Below are 16,689 nucleotides of genomic sequence, written 5' to 3'. Positions count from 1 at the left end.
CCATGCAAGTGGCTACCACTCCCACGAGACCTCCACGAGTCTTGGCTGGACCCTGTATTTGCCTAGCTCTGGACAAATCTCAACAGTGGACAGAGCAGACTCTAATGGGAGCCACAATACCCTCCCACAAAAGAGCACAAAAAAGTTTTAAAAAAAAAAAAAAAAAAAAAAACCAAAACAAACACACACAAAACCCAACAAAAAACAAAAACAGAAAACCAAACAAACAAATTAAAACTAGATAAAAAGAATTTATAGATATATATATATAGATATATATATATGGGAAAGAAGATGAGGACTCTTCAAGACAAGAATGAGCCGCAAGATGGAGCCAAGCCCTGCAGGGTGATCCAGGCCTTTGGTTGCAGGGGCGGATGGAACGATGGACGCTTCTTTCTCTTCACAAATACCTCATGGACGTCGTCTTCGGAAAGCCGGAGGGGGGTGCGGCTGGGGCAGGGCCTGTCCCTCAGCCAGGGTGGATGGAAGCGGGTGGGTGGGGCTGAGAAAGGGTGTCAGGGACATGGGTGAAAGAGACCCCAAGCTCCCTCCCTGCCAATCAACCGAAAAAGCTTTAAAAGAAAAAAAAAGGAGAAGCAAAAAGAATGGACGAAGGAAAACCAACTGTTGGGTGGTTTGATTCCCTGATTTTTTTATTTGTTTTTGTTCTCTCGTGTTCTCTCTCTCTCTCTCTCTCTCTCTCTCTCTCTCTCTCTCTCTCCCTCCCTCCCTCCCTCTCTCCTCCTCCTCCTTCTTTTCTTCTTCTTCTTTTTCTTCTTCTTCTTCTTCTTCTTCTTCTTCTTCTCTCCTCTCCCCCCCCCATCCTTTGTTCTTCTGTCATATCTCTTAACCTCCTTTCTGTTTCTCTCTTCAAACCAAAGTGTTGCTGTGAAGGACGCGAGCCATTGAAATCAGAGTGACCCCTGCCCCTGGCTGGGCAGGGGTAGAGAAGGGGAGAGGGGAGAGCCGGGCAATGGCCTGGGCCCCCTTCCATCCTGGACACTCCGAGGAGAGGCAGCCAGAGCCATCAAGCCTCAGCGTTCTCTTTTCTTCTGGTCTCCCTTCTCTCACCCAGAACAAAACTGTCGGGCTGGGTTACAGAGGCAGCAGAAACTAACTCTAGGCCAATGCAGGGCCTTGGGTGGAGTGGCTGCCCCTCCCACCCAGGCACCAATGGGGCACCTCGTCCACCCATCCTCGCTGGAATGTAGTAAGCATCTTTACTGAACCGATCCCGCCCCCGCCCCCAGCCCCCGCCCTCATCCTACCTCTGAAGTTGTCCATTTTAATTTCCTGGAAAGCGGCTAGCGAGAGGGCCTGGACTCAACCCAAGGGTGTAGAGGGGCCCAGGGGCTCCTGACCTTTATAGGAAGACATTTGAACAGAGCAGAATGAAGGAATGACAACCAGAAGAACAAACAACAACCAACCCTCTGAGAAGACAGGCAGCGTGGAAGGCACGGTGGAGATGACTCGGACAGAAACCATGATTCTAGACCAAAAAAAGAAAAAAGTAAAGGGAAAAAAAAAAGTTAAGAAAAGAAAAGAAAATCCGGGATTCACCACCACCCAATTTATCCTGCTTCTTCCTGATCAAGTCCCCACCCTAGTGTGGAGGTGGGGCAAAGAGAGGAGGAAACAGGGGCAGGGATGGGGCAGACGCCCTGACATTGGTGGAGGGAACCCCCATGCAGCTGGGGGTGGTGGGGACCCTCCCCATCCAACCCCCACACTGGGAAATGAAAAACAAGGAAAAAAATTCCTGGGAGGGGGAAAAAATAACCAAATCCCAAGCTTTAACTACAGCTGTGAAACCAAATATCGGGAGGGGGGTGGGAGGGTGGGCTGGAGGGGCAGGTGAGCCCCAAGTCTCCCCTCACCTCGGGCCCCTCTCCCCCGAGGACTCGAGATAAGGCACCAAATACCTCATAGAACTTTAATGTTAAAAAAAAAAAAAAAAAAGAAACCAAATATCGTTGGCTGGGGGCCAGCCAGGGCAAGGGGCTGGGGGCTGGGCGGAGCCAGGTTTGGTTAGGTGGGGGGGCGGGGACTGCCAGTCCCTCCCACCCCAACCTGCCCCTTCCACTCCAGTCACCCCAGTCTCCGACTCCAGGAAACAAAACTATCTCATCGTTTTTATTTTGTGGTCTGTACAGAGCCTGTGTCCGTGTGTCTGTGTGTGAGCGAGAGAGTTGGACAGCTAGGGAGCTTCACTGGAGTGGGGAGGGAGACCTCAGGCCAGGCTCTGCACCAGCTTGGACATCAGGTGGTGGACCCGGGGCCTGGGCTGGGGGAGAGGTGAGTGGATTAGGGGGAGAAGAGCTTTGAATTTCTCTTCTCCCAGCCCTGACCCCTGCTTAAGGGAGGAACAGAGAGAGGCTGGTCTGCCCTCAACGGTGGGTGGGCCTTTTGTGCCAAAAATAAATAAATAAATAATGCCAGTAACTAAACCACCTCTCTGTTCCCTTCTGGGGGGGGTCAGGGTAGGGACTAGAAGTGGGAGGAAGGGGTTGGGTGTGTGTATAGGGGAGGTGAGGTACGGGGTCTCCAAGCCCTTCCCCTGGGGCGCTCCAGCCAGGGACTAGTCAAGTCGGGGCCCATGACCTGTTGACCTGGTTGTTTCTGTCATCCAGCCCAATCCCAGGGTGCCTCTCTACCCCTCACCCAGGGTAAGAACTGAGTGAGACAAATGAGCACGATTGAGACACGCGGGCCCCCACCGGTCTCTGAGTGGGAAAGGCAAGTGCGAGAGATAAAGGCCTCCAAGAGAAAAAAAAAAGAAACAAACCAAAGATTTAACCATTTAAAAAATAAAAAATAAAAAAATAAAAAAAAAATTAAAAAAAAATAAAACCACAGACAACTCCGCTACCTTTTTATACGTTGGGAAAAAAAATGAAAAAAAAAAAGTTAGAATTAAAAACTAAAAAAAAACAAAAAACAAAAAAAAACCCCAAACAAACAAAAAAAAAACCAAACAAAAAAAAAACACAAAAACCAGAAACAAAACAAAACAAACAAACAAAAAATAAAAAACAACAAAAAAAGAAAACAGAAACAAGAAACCCACAAAAACTTCAAACCGCGGTTCTTTTGTGTGGTTTAAACTTTGACCTCAGCAGTCTCCAAAGCAAGACGATGATGACAAAGGCGGAAAAAAAAATGTATATTTTTAAGTATTTGTCCTTGGTGTTAGCTCCTTCCTAAAAAACAAAAGGAGCAAAGGAAAAAACAAATCCAGAGAAGTGTTGCTGGAATGGAGACTACTTACTTTGTCTGTGAACCCCCCATTCCTCTGCCCTGCCTTCTCTAGCCCTGCTGCCCTTCCCCCAACCTGTCCTCCAAGGCTAGGGGCTTAATATTTATTTATTTATGTAATTGCAGGGTGACAGTGGCTTCTCCTGAACAGAAGTCCTTTGGATCATAGCCGGGCGGGGGAGGGAGGCAGGCATCTTTGGGGGTATGGTCTTTTGATCAGCTACCCTGGCTCCTGGTATTAGCTCACCTTGGCTGGCCACCATCACTTCTCAAGGCCAAGGCCCTAGGGCAGAGTGAGCAGTGTCCTTGTAAAGATCTGACTGGCTCCACCCTCTTGGTGTGGCTGTCCTCTACAGACTCACTTGAATGCCCCGGTGGAGCCCTGGTAAGTAGTGGGCCAGGGTGGGGGCCCTGGAGTGACCTGCCTTTCCTCCAGGCCCATTGAGGTAGCTCTTTTGGTTGTCAGACCCCTGTGTTGGCAGCCCCTCCCCTCCTGTCCCCAATCCCTTCCCTGTCTCTTCTTGTGGTAGCGGGTTAGTGTTTCCGTGTTTTTAACTTCAATCTGCTTGTTCATTGTACAATGTGCTTCTTTTAAGACCCCGTTTTTGTAACTTGTGTCATTCATCTGAACCACAAAATCAAAAAAATAAAAAACTAAAAACTGTACAGAGAGAACTGATGTCTGGTGTCCCTTGGCCTCCTGAGTCCTGAGAAGTTAACATCAGGGTGGGGAGGGGAAGACTGCTCTGTTAAAATACAGGAGAATGCTGCATGGCTCTGTGTGCCCAGGGTTTGAAAGGCTGAAGGAAGAGGACTGCCTTGAGCACCAAGCTCATGAGCTACTTGGTAAGTACAAGGCCAACATAGGCCTAAGAATGTCTTCAGTGAAGCCGAGCACTGGTGGCACGTGCTTTTAATCCCAGCACTTGGGAGGCTGAGGCAGGCAGATTTCTGAGTTCCAGGCCAGCCTGGTGTACAGAGTGAGTTCCACGACAGCCAGGGCTACACAGAGAAGGGGGGTGGGGGTGGGGTGTCTTCTTCAATGATGGGCTGGAGAGATGGCTCAGTGGTTAAGGACACTGGAGGAGCACTCCAGTCTTCAGTTCAATCCCCCCCCCCTCACCCCCACAACCACAAGGTGGCCCACATGGCCATCTATAAAGGGATCTGATGCCCTCTGCTGGAATGCAGGTGTACATGCAGACAGGGCACTCCATTTTAAAACAAAATATAAAAGAGTGTGTCTCAAAACAAACAAGAAAACAACCCACTCCTAACCACACAGTGCTTAGAAGGCCTGATTTTTTTTTTAAATTACATTCAGAAAACTTGGGGGAATTTAGGAATAACTCAAATTCCTGTGTCCAAAACTCAGTTCTGCCATTTTACAGTAGACACAGGACAAATCCTGCCTCCTGGGGTTGTGAAACGGAATGGAATGGTTAAATGACTCAGACAGCTGGATGCAGTGATGGTCACCTTTAATCCCAGCACTCAGGAGGAAGCAGCTGGCAGTCTGTGAGTCTGAGGCCAGCCTCTCTTACATAGAGTACCAGGGCAACCAGGGCTACAGTGAGCCCCAGCTCACTGTTTACATACGAACATACAAACAAACAAACATATGTACGTAGATGGATGGATGGATAGATAGATAATGCTTAGGACCGTTAGCTCTCTAGCATACAGCCTTCAATAAGAACCAAGAAGCCAGGAAGCCAGCCAATACTGCCCATGTCCTACCCTGGGTGCTCCCCAAAAGGAACTAAAAAGACCTTTAAAATAAGAGTTGACAATGGGTTGGATGGAGAATTCAGTCAATAAAGTGCCTGTGTTTGCACTAAAGTGTAAGGCCCTGAGTTAGAGCCCCAGAATTCATGTAAAAATGCCTGGCATGTTGGTGCCCCTGGAATCCCAGTGCTAAGAGCTAGGAAAGTGGAGAGAAGTGGATGCCACCTTGGGGCAGGATGGCCAGCTAGTATAGCATCACTGGTGAACTTCAGGTTAGGACAACGAGATCCTGTCTTAAAGTAGGAGTTTCTGAGGACAACCGGGGAGGCTGTCCTCAAGCTTCCGCGTGCACATGCAACAAGAACACTCGAGAATAAAAAGGAAAAAAAAGCTGATAAATCCAAGCCAGTCTGGGGACACAAACCTCTATTCCTTGCACTGGGGGGAGGTAGAGACAGGAATTCAAGACCATTTTTGGCTACAGAGAGACCAACACTAGTGCATAAGATCTGGTCTCAAAAATAAATATATAAGTACCCAAAGCTGGAAGATTGAAGATTTGAAGTAATCTGGGCTACCTGCTAAGGCTGGCTCAAAAGGGGAAGGGCCTGAGGGTATGGCTCAATGGTTTATCACTAATGAGGTCATCATGGGATTCAATCCCCAGGGCCACCCACCTCACACAGACTCTGAAGTCTGATGAACATAATGTATGCACCTCCTTAGAGGGACATCAACTCATATCACCCTGCCACCTTGGACATTTCATCTGCAGTAGTAACTTTACAGGTCATGGCTGCAATGACTCCCAGCTCTTACCATTGAGAATCAGAACTGGCCTTAAAACAGAGCCACTGGGCTTCCTTGGTCCTTGTTGCGTCCTCTCTGGCACACAGGTGCTGGGACTCGGGTGACCCAATGGAAAAGAAAGGCTGAAGAGGGAAGAAATTAGTGGGAGAGGGCCTTGACGCTTTGAAAAATAGTGTGTGGTGCATGGTTTGGGCAAGACTGAAAGGGGATAAAAAGTAAAGTGGAGTCAGCTACTGGATGGATCACAGGGCCCCCAATGGAGGAGCTAGAGAAAGTATCCAAGGAGCTAAAGAGATCTGCAACCCTGTAGGTGGAACAACATGATGTACTAACCAGTACCCCGGAGCTCTTGACTCTAGCTGCATATGTATCAAAAGATGGCCTAGTCGGCCATCACTGGAAAGAGAGGCCCATTGGACTTGCAAACTTTATATGCCCCAGTACAGGGGAACGCCAGGGCCAAAAAGTGGGAGTAGGTGGGTAGGGAAGTGGGGGGGGAGGGTATGGGGGACTTTTGGGATAGCATTAGAAATGTAATTGAGGAAAATACCTAATAAAAAATATTTAAAAAAAAAAAGGTGGATGGGCTTAGGCCCTGGGTTTCATCCTCAGAACCATTCAAGGAAAAAAAAAAGAAAGAAACCTTTCAGTCAGCAACAGCTGAGGAGGGAGATCTTCATCAGCCTTCAAAGGGCAGTAGTCAGAACCAGAGACTCGAGAGCATTCTAGTTTTGACGCCTCCACTATGCGTCTACCTGAAGCGTAATGACAAGCAGGCTGTTCTCAACATGCCCTGTCTACTTAGCTGGCTTTCTTTCTTTCTTTTTTTTTTAAAGATTTATTTATTTATTATATGTAAGTACACTGTAGCTGTCTTCAGACACTCCAGAAGAGGGCGCCAGATCTCGTTACGGATGGTTGTGAGCCACCATGTGGTTGCTGGGATTTGAACTCTGGACCTTCGAAAGAACAGTCGGGTGCTCTTACCCACTGAGCCATCTCACCAGCCCGCTGGCTTTCTTTTGTCAAGTGTTACAAGCCACCAGTGGGGCAGTGATCTATTCCCTTGCTTACTTTGCTTCTACAATTTCTAAATAAAGCAGGCAGGCAGCTGGGTGAAATAGCACAGGCTGGTAATTCCAGCACAGAGGCAGCCCGGGGCCAAACACAAGAACAATCCTTCCTCACGAAGGGCAAGTATTAGGTAAGGCAAGCCTTCCTTAAAAGGGCCCAAGGTCATTTTTGTTAGAGTTGGTTGCACAATGCATGCTCCTGGACTTCCCCTTGGATGGCTTGGCTGGGTGCTTATCTTAGGGAGGAGCATCTAACAGCCACTGAGTTTGGGGACTTGTCTTTCCAGTAGACAGGTATTACCTTCTTTATTGAGTATGGCTCAAGAAGCCACCAAAGTTTTAGCGGGGGTCATAACCAATGATGATGTATCCCCTGATGTGTGTGTGCCCAGAGGGCAGTTGAAAGCCACCCAACATGGACCCTTTGGAACACCTTTCTGGTCTTTTTTTTTTAATTTTTGTTCAAGACAGATTCTTTGTGTAGCCCTGGTTGTCCTGGAACTTGCTCTGTAGACCAGGTTAGCCTCAAACTCTGAGATCTGCCTGCCTCTGCCTCAGGAGTGCTAGGATTAAAGGCATGCACCATTACTGCCCAGATTTTTGTTTTCAAGGCTCAGTGAAGGATGGTCATTCCGTTGTCAGGGGGTTAATCTCTGCTGAAAACACCTTACTATTGTGGCAATCGGCACCCTCATGGTTTTCCTCCATTCCAGTCCCTTTTCAGTTGCTTTTCACCTGGTTTGCAAGGATAAAGGACCTCCCTGTCCTAAATTTGCCTTTCAGATGGCTTGTACAGCAGTACACATCTTCCAAGGGGAGGCTGGTTCACGAGTGCCCTTTGTTCCTGGGAAGGAGGACCTAGCGCTTTGGTTTGTGGCTTACATCTTTCCTGCAGGGCAGGCGATACGGAAGATGGTGCCCATGATTGAGAAATCCTGAGTGGGAAATCAACTGCGTGTGAGAATCATAAGGAATTGTTAAGGATAGCCAGTAGGTACATTTCCTTTAACATTTACCACTGTGTGACTGCAGGCGCACGCAGGCCTTGGTGCAGTGCAGTAGAGGTCAAAGGACTTTTGGGAGTCAGTTCCACCATGAGTTCTAGGGAATCCAAAGACAGACCTAAGTTTTCTGTGGCAATATCCTACTGCCAGGTTGTAACAGGTGTTTGCTTTTGAAAACTAAGGACATAAATAAAAGGGAGGCTGGGTCAGGGAGCTGTCTGTGTAGCCTCCTCTCTCTTCTCATCTGAGCAACATATCTAGCCACAGGCTAAGAGGCATGCTCAGTCTAAGGTCTTCTCTGACCCCAAGTTCTCTTTATCTTTCAAGCTGTGTCCTTCTACGTTAAGAAACTCTTTCCAGTAGAACCCCAGGCACTGGAATACTGGGGGAGGAGGTGTTTCAGAGGCAAGGCAAATACACACCCTCATTGGGTCATTTCCATTTTCTTGTTGGGAAAGACCATGGTACAGGCAGCATGGAATATGGATGCTTAAATCAAATGAGACCAGATTTGAATTCAAGCTCTGCCTTGGGTTGAACTGACCATCACCAAGTCACATGCCAGAGGCCTCCTCTGTAGGGTTAAGTTCCAATGTTACTCAAAATAACCCAAGGGCACAGGCCTGTCATCCTAACTATTCAAGGGGCTGTGGCAGGAGGACCAACAAGCTCAAAGCCTGCTTAGGATATAGTGAGTCTGAGGCCTGGACAATCAGCAAACCTGACCTCAAAATGAAAGAGATCGGGACACAGCTTTGTGGTCCTGAGCTTGCTCAGCATGTGAGAGATCCCAGCAAATATGCAGTTCTTAGGGTGTGTATAGGTGGGGTGGCGGTGAAATACTCAAAATACACTAGAAGATACTGACCAGCCAATCCCTCACTTTCTTCCTATTGGCCGAGATACAGCTTGGGATTGGGGGCGTGGGGGACACACGACAGCACTTCCTACTCCAGCCCCCAATATTCAGAACTTCAAATTCAGCTACTAGGTAGAGTCTCCAGGAGTTCCCCTCCGCCACTGTTCCCCAGTATGCCTGGTGCAAGTCTGTCCTCAGGGATCCAGTGTGAGAAATACAGATGGATGGCCTTGCAGATGTGACCCACATCAGGCTGGAAACGGGAGGGCCAGGCTGAGAAGTGCACCAATGTTTCTCTATGTGTTTGCACGCCCCGCCCCGCCCCAGCCCCAAAGCCACAGAGTGCTTCAAGGTTTTCCTCAGGCGTTGGGGACCTCTAGGCAAGACACATTGCCTTCATCTACCACAGAGGCTGGTTTCAAAGGTCCATGCCCCAGTCTCAGGGTGCCTTCTCCTCCATCCCGCAAACTGTACTACCTGCCAAGTTCTAGCTGCGGTGCTAGCAATGCAGCCAGAAGTCAGATCTATTGCAGCCTGGCCTCATGATCCTCCAAATCATGTTATATAGCTAGGCCTGACAAAAAGCATAAATGTCTAATTCAGTCTTTATTGACTGCTTCATTTGGAGACCACCAAACAGGTGGAAAGTGGGAAGAAGTGCCCTTTACATATCAAGGACTCCAGAGCAACCCCCTCAAAAAAAAATTAGTTAAAATTAGTTACAGAACTCATAAGGTGGTGGAGAGGAGAGGGGTACACTATGTACACGGGTTTAAAGGGGCTGGTGGAGGGCCTTCAGCACCAGTGGGGCCAGTCAGCCACTGATCTGGACCCCGTCGGCTTCAGCTAGAGGGTAGATCTCAATGGCCTCCACAAGGGGCAGAGCCTCCACTGCAGTTTCCATCACAGCCAGGCCCACAGCAGCCTCCGCCTCTGCCAGCTGCTGTCGGACGGCCGCCTGGTGTTGCTGCTGGTGGGTCTTGCGGTGCTTCCAGAGATTGGAGAAGGAACGGTAGCTCTTGCCACAGTCAGGGCAGGAGTAGGGTCGCTCACCCGTGTGGATGCGGCGATGTTCTGCCAGGCGCATGGAGATGGCAAAGGCCTTGCCACACACTTCACACGCAAAGGGCCGCTCGCCTGTGTGTAGGCGTCTGTGGTCTTTCAGATGGGTACTCTGGCGGAAGGCCTTGCCACAGTCTGGACAGGGGTATGGCCGTTCACCTGTGTGGATGCGCCGATGGACCTGTAGTGACGTCTCTGTGCTGAAGAGCTTCTTGCACTCACTGCACTCCGGACCCCGACGCCGGGCAGGGGCTGCAGGAGCAGCAGAGGTTGTACCACTGAGGGCTGTTGGGGAGGGGGCGACTGGTGTACGAGTGGCCCTCGAGGCCCGGGGAGCAGGGGGTTCCTTGGCTAAGACCTCTCCAGGACCTGCAGCAGCATGGGCGGCTTCATGTGCCTGCAGGCGAGCAGCAGAGCCCACTTTCTTGCCACAGGTCCCACACTCAAAGCGCCGTGGGGCCTGGGCAGCAGCGGCCGCGCAGCGATGCTCACGAAGCCGCAGTGACGAAGGGAAGGCGGCCCCACAGGATGAGCAGCGGTAGGGCTGGCGCCCAGCATGGATCACAAGCTGGTGGACCTCTAGCAGCCGGCGTAGCAAGAAGGAACGGGGGCACTCACGGCACTTGTAGGGGTACTCGCCTGTGTGGTGGTAGCGGTGCATGAGCAGGCGGTAAGGCCGGTGAAAACGGACTCCGCACTCCTGGCAGCGGTAGGGGAAGTGCTGGGCATGCACCAGGCGATGCTGCCTCAGAGTGGAGCTCTGCGTGAAGGCCTTGCCACAGTCCCCACACCGGTAGGGCCGCTCCCCCGTGTGTGTGAGCCGGTGGCGGGCCAGGTTGGCTGGTGAGTTGAAAGGCTTAGAGCAGTCAGGGCAGGGGAAGGGCCGCTCCCCAGTGTGTGTACGCAGATGGTTCCGCACATGAGACTTCTTCTTGAACATCTTGCCACAAATGCTGCACTTATGGCGCCGCTCCAGCCGGTGCACAAAACGCTGGTGCCGGGTCAGCTGCAATGCCTTACCAAACTCCCGGCTACACAGGAGGCAGCGGTAAGAGCCTGGAGCTGCAGGCTCAGCTGAACTCTCCTCACATACGGGGAGCTCTGGGGCCTCTAGCTCTCCGGTCTCTGCAGGGGCTGGCTCAGGAAAGCTAATAGCAGGCTCCTCTGGTGGAACTGGTGTTGTGGGCAAAGGGACACCTCCTGCTCCGTGGGTACGCCGATGATAAAGGAACTTGGTGAGGTTAACAAACGTCTTCCCACAGGGACATGAATGCAGAGGATTCGGGGTATGGGCTCGCCGGTGGGCCAGGAGGAGGGCTTCGGTGCCAAAGGCTAGGCCACAGTCTACACACAGGAAGTGAGACTCACTGCTATGGTCACCAAGGTGCTGGTCCAGACTAGAAGGGCTAGGGAAGACACGACTGCACAGGGGACACTTAAAAACACCCTCCCGGTGACTCCGAAGGTGCTGCTGTAGCTGGTGGGGTGAGAGAAAGAGCTGGTCACAGGCAGAGCAAAATAGTTCCTGGGTGGCCGTCCCACCTGACTCTTCACTGTTGTTCCTCCTTGGCTTCCGTCCCCTGCGGTCTCGCCCAATGGCCTCCCCATTTCGCAGCTCATTCCGTAGCTCATAACTGTGATCAGAGGCTGGCAGGGGGTCGGGCTGAGACACTGCTGCCTCAGTGGGTGAGGGGACCAGGGTTTCCTGCTGTGTGGCAGGCTCCGCAGCCTCTGGGACAGGAGCAGGGAAGTGGGTGGCCTGGTGTTCCAGGAAGTCAGCGGGCATCTGGAAGAGCTGGGAGCACTCGGAGCACTTGTAGAGGAGCAGCTCCACTTCTGTCACCATCTCGGTGGTGGCAGCTACAGATGGAATGGCCGCCCCCTCCCCACCCTCTTCTGCTTTTCGGTATGAATGTTCTACAGCCACTCGAGCCTGGCCCACAGGGGGGCCCAAAACAACTGGGGACCCCAAGACGACAGGAGCAGGAGCCTTGTTGGGCGTGGCTCTGAGATGCGTCTGGCGATGGCTAAGCCACATCTCTTGGCTGGCGAATAGAGCCTTACAGTCCACACACTCATAGTGGATGGCGCTGGAGCCCAAGGGGGGCACCTTGGGTGGTGGCTTGGCTGGCACTGCCTCCTGCGGTGCCATCATCTTCAGGTGTAGCTCCTGATGCTCCAGGAGCTGGCTGGGGGACAGGAGCAGTTGCCCACACTCAAGACACTGATATTGGCTCTCTTGGATGAGGGTCTGATATAGGCCCGTACCTGAAGCTGCCTCTGTGGCCACTGTGACTCCAGGGTCAGCCACGCCCACCAGCTCAAAGTGCTGCTGGGGCACGTGGGAGTTCTGATGCACAAGCACCTCCTCCAAGGATCCATAGAGCTGGTTGCACTCAGAGCAGACATAGCGGTGCTCAATATACAGGACGGTCTCTTCACTCTCCTCAGTCATGGCAGCAGCAAGGCCCTGGGCTGAGAGGAGGGAAGGCAGCGACAAGTCAATCCTCCGGGGTATTTTATTTCCTCCAACTTCTTCGTTACATTTTTCCGCTCCAATGCCCTCCCTAATAATCCTCCTTGCCTGAACAGAACACAAATTTCTCCAATGGTCTCATCCCAGGGACTTTCTCCCAAAGCTCCCAGCTCATTTAACTTGCATTAAACACCAGATCCTATGACCTCAATCCTCTCCATTTCCCATACCTCCAAACTGGTTCCCAAGGCCCTGTCCATCAAACAGGAACCTGTCTCCTTCCAATGAAGACTGTCCTTTGACTCCTTACCACTGCATGGGACAGTATTCCTCTGCCAAGCTACTTGAAGAATCCTCAAACACTCTCATGGCCTGTCCCTCCAAGCTGCACTCCTACATAGACTCTGCCTTCTGGCAGGCTCACAAACTTCTTTTCACACTCAGACCACTCAAGCTGGTGTCCAAGCCAACTGGTGGCACTGGTGGTCTTGCCACCCAACCTCTGCTAACCACCAATGCCCAGGTTCCTCACATCAAATTACCCGGCTACCAAATTTTCTCTCACTGGCTGAATCCATCTCCATACTTTCCCACCTTAGCCACTTCCTGATACTCAGACTCTTTAAAACAAGTTTAAACTAATCATAGCCAGATCTTCTCAGCTGGGCAGTTCATGCTTTTAATCCCAGCCCTCTAAGGCAGAGTCAGGCAGATTGCTAGGAATTCACAGCCAGGCTGATCTACATAGTTCTGGGACAGGCTGGGCTACATGGAGAAACCAAAGGGGGAAAAAGGCCGACCACACGATTACCCTTTACCTGGAAGGTCCATCTCCACCGAAGTCTAATCCGTCACATCCAGATGCCAGCCAGATGCATCTCACCTTTCTGACACACCCCTAGAGTTTTCAATCACCCTTTCTCTCCACCAAGACCAAGTGTGGTGTGCTACTGCCCCGAGCACACTGTCAGCTATTCTCACTGACTTAACTCTAACTCATCAAGGAATGCCTATGTGCCTCCTCCCCAACCAACACTACCGTTTTTTGCATAAAGGTCCAGGCCAAACTTAATGAACTCAGCTGAGAACCCCACTTCTGAGTATAACCTAAACCTTTTTTTTTCTCCCCTCTGAGAAAAGACCCAAATTCATCCTAACGCACTCCAGGGATTTTCACATCCCTATTTCATACTGACTGAATTTCTCCTTTTTTGTAATCTTGTCCAGGAATAGCTGGCCCATTCTTTACAATGGCTTAACCTTTCACCTATCTCACTCAAGGCTTCCAATGTCTGTCACTTAGAAACCCCATCTGTACTCAAACCCTGCAAAAAGAGGTCCTCTTCAAACTTAATCCTTCTCACCAGCATACAACTATGGGGATACCCAGACCCCCCAGAGTTATCAATATGGTACATCCCCAAAATTCCTAGACTGCTCCCTGTAGCACACATCTCTGTCTCTCCAACTACACCCAAGATTGCTGGAATATTCATTCCCTTTGGCCTACTTACCTGTGTCTAAAACAAAACAATCCCTCCTCTCTCTAGCTCAACCTATTGAAACCCCTACGAATAAATAAAGACCTCTGTCAATACTTTCCAAGCCCCACTTTCATGCGTTTATCGGTCTTTCTTGTCAGCATTACTCCGTTTTCCACACCTGATCCCTCCCTTCGCTCTAAAGATACCTCAAAAACCTCTTCTCTGCCTCAGCTCTTTCCAGGCAGAAATCGATTTTCCTCCCTGCGTTAATTACCTCCTTTCTCGGGCCAGCTCCCCACCCCGGCATCCAAGAGTCCTCTAACCGTCCCCTTTCGATTCTGATCCCATCCCAGCGCACCCACCCGTGGCCCCGATACCCCATGCAACCAGAGAGCCCTCCGGCGAGGCAGCTCTGGGACCTCCCCTTCCCGCCAAGGTCGGCCCCTGGCCTGCAGCCCGAGCCCTGCCCCTCCTCACTCAGCCCCGCACTCAACTCCAGTCCCCCATCCCGCCCGCCGTCCCGGCACGGCCCCCGCCCGGCCCGCGCGCCCAACGGCCGCTCCGCTCTCCGCACCCGAGGCGCGATCCTTCAGGCCTTCATCGTGCAGGCCGAATGACGCGGGCAAGCCGCCGGGTGGGGCCGGACCTCTGCGCTCCCGCGGGGACTCACCCGCCTCGGCCGTCTCGCCGGCCCCAGGCCGGGCTACGGGCTTCAGGTCCCTTTGCACCGCCACTCTAGCGCCGCGTCCTCTCTAGCGCCCGTCGTCTCGCCTGCTCCGCAGCCTCGCTCTCACCCCAGGCCGCCCTCAACAACGCTCCTCCCACCTTCCGCCTGGGCCGCTGCGAAGACTGCACAATTCGCCCAATCATCGGCTGTCTGCCCCTGTCATTAGACCAATCGATGCTCAGGTTTCCTGAAGCCTCGGCCAATAGTACGGAGGGGTGGGATCGCTCAGCGCCCAGCCAATCCTTTAGCAATGTTCCCTCGCTGGTCGGCCTCCAGGTGGATAGTACCCGCCTCCTTAAGCCTCCCTGGAGGTTCTTCCTCTTCCACCTCTTCTCGGATTCCGCCTTTGATAGCTCGAAAGGGGAGCGCTGAGCGGAGAGGGCGCGATGACGTCGGGAGGCGGGACGAAGCTGGAGGCGCCATCTTGGGGGCGCCTGACAAGCTAGGCGTAGGGGATTCGGCCAGTGTAGGCTGTAGAGACACGCAAAGCCCTGGAGGCCGGCGGGTTACAGTCTCAAGGATCCCTGAGGGCCAGTGGCAAAAAAATGAGACACCACTCGGCGTGAATGGGAGAGGAAACCAAGCAGCAGCAGCCACACAGGGCAAAAGGAACAAAACAAGGCTTAAGACTTTTTTTTTTTCCTATTAAGAGGATGAAAGGGGAAATTGAGGAAGAGTAGAATGGAAACAAGATGTCAGGAGAGGGAGTTTAGAGGAAGAGGTACGTGACAGGAAGTGAGAAATGGAAGGAGAAAGGAAAAGCCCCGTTAGTAAGGTCCCTTGGAAGAAGCTGAGGGTGTGGGGTGGAAGGCCTGAAGAAGGAAATTTATGGGATTTGTAGTGGATCGAGTCAGTTGTTCTTGTTTTTGTTTGAGGTCTGGCTTTGTGAACAGGCTGGCCTTCCAGAGATCCGCCTGACTCTGCCTCTCCTGTTTTTCTGCCTCTCCTGTTTTGAGCATTAAAGGTATCTTTCCAGGTGACTGCCCTTCCACACAGTTACAGTTAAGGACCCCTAGGCATGGGAAGAATTTCTTGGGGACACATGACGTTTCAGGCCAGCCAGGGTTACGGAGAGCCAGGGAGGTGGTTCCGCGCGTAAAGCCACATGCTAAGCCTGTTCTGGAGTTTTGATTCTGGGATCCACAGGGTGAAAGGAGAGAATTGAGGGTCTTTGCTTCAGGGCTTAGACTGCAAACCATGAGGATCTGAGTTTGGATCCTCAGCACCCACGTAAAATAGGTCCATGGTGCTTCTATGATAGCACTAGGGTTGTGGAGAGCTACAGATCTCTGGAGCTCGCCTGCTGGTCAACCGAACTTGAACCGGTGAGCTCTGAGTTCAATGAGAGATCTTGTCTCAACAATAATGTGGAGGTTGGCGGTTCCCAGCGTTAAAAGGCCAGTCTGGACTACATGGTATGCTCAAGGCCAGCCAGGGTTACATTACCCCATCTTCAAAAAACAATCAGTAAAGTGGAGAGCCAGTGAGATGGTTCAACTTGTGAAGGCACGTGCAAAGCCTGATGCTGAGTTTTGTCCCTGGGATCCACAAGGTAGCAGGAGAGAACTGACTCTTGTAAGTTGTCCTGACTTCTGCATATACCATAGTGTGCATACATGAACATACGCACACACACCTGAATGTAATATGGTAGCGAGTGACTGAAGATATCCAGTATCCATATTTGAACTCCACACAAATACACCACAGTTTTCAGGAAGCTCCCTTTTGAAGCCAAGGTTAAGGGAGTTATCAGAGGTGCATCTGGTTGGTCAAACTGTCCCCCGTTTCCCCAACTGAAGCTCAGAAAAACTAGGAGGGGTTTGAACACAGAACCACAGATAGGTCTGAGTCTCCAGTTGTCACCATGTGTGTGCCCTCCTTTGGATGTCTAACTGGATGTCTTCTCACTGGACTCCCTAGCAAGTACACCTACATGTTCTAACTAGGCTGCTTATCCTGGCCCTGGTACTTCCTAGCTGTGACTTTGGGCAAAACCACTCTGTCTCAGGTTTGTTTTCTTTTGTTCTGTGTTTTTTTGTTTTTTTTTGTTTTTTGTTTTTTTTTTTGAGATTTTTGAGACAGGGTTTCTCTGTATAGCTCTGACTGTCCTGGAACTCACTCTGTAGACCAGGCTGGCCTTGAACTCAGAAATCTGCCTGCCTCTGCCTCCCGAGTGCTGGGATTAAAGGCGTGCACCACCAC

At 51.3% G+C, this 16,689-nt stretch overlaps 1 protein-coding gene across 4 annotated transcripts in view; it reads right to left on the bottom strand.

Annotated features, from left to right (window-relative positions):
- Positions 1-9,322: 9,322 nt before the first annotated feature.
- The window catches only part of Znf574 (zinc finger protein 574), an 11,598-nt gene continuing 4,231 nt past the window's right edge, over positions 9,323-16,689 (bottom strand). The window contains exons 2-3 of one of the 4 annotated variants that reach the window (XM_021167714.2): positions 14,428-15,008; positions 9,323-12,272 (exon numbers count right to left, since the gene is read on the bottom strand). In XM_021167714.2, the coding sequence (XP_021023373.1) occupies positions 9,550-12,252 (2,703 nt within the window). In that variant the 5' untranslated portion in view covers positions 12,253-12,272; positions 14,428-15,008 and the 3' untranslated portion in view covers positions 9,323-9,549. Of the gene's footprint in view, positions 12,273-13,091; positions 14,273-14,331; positions 16,128-16,689 lie in introns of those variants that run through there. The other 3 variants (XM_021167715.2, XM_021167713.2, XM_021167716.2) reach the window with 3 other exon arrangements.

This window comes from Mus caroli, chromosome 7, assembly GCF_900094665.2.
Source record: "Mus caroli chromosome 7, CAROLI_EIJ_v1.1, whole genome shotgun sequence".
NCBI classification, from domain to species: Eukaryota; Metazoa; Chordata; class Mammalia; order Rodentia; family Muridae; genus Mus; species Mus caroli.
The sequence above is the reverse complement of the archived record's forward strand: the minus strand, read 5'-3'. Positions and strand labels throughout refer to the sequence as shown.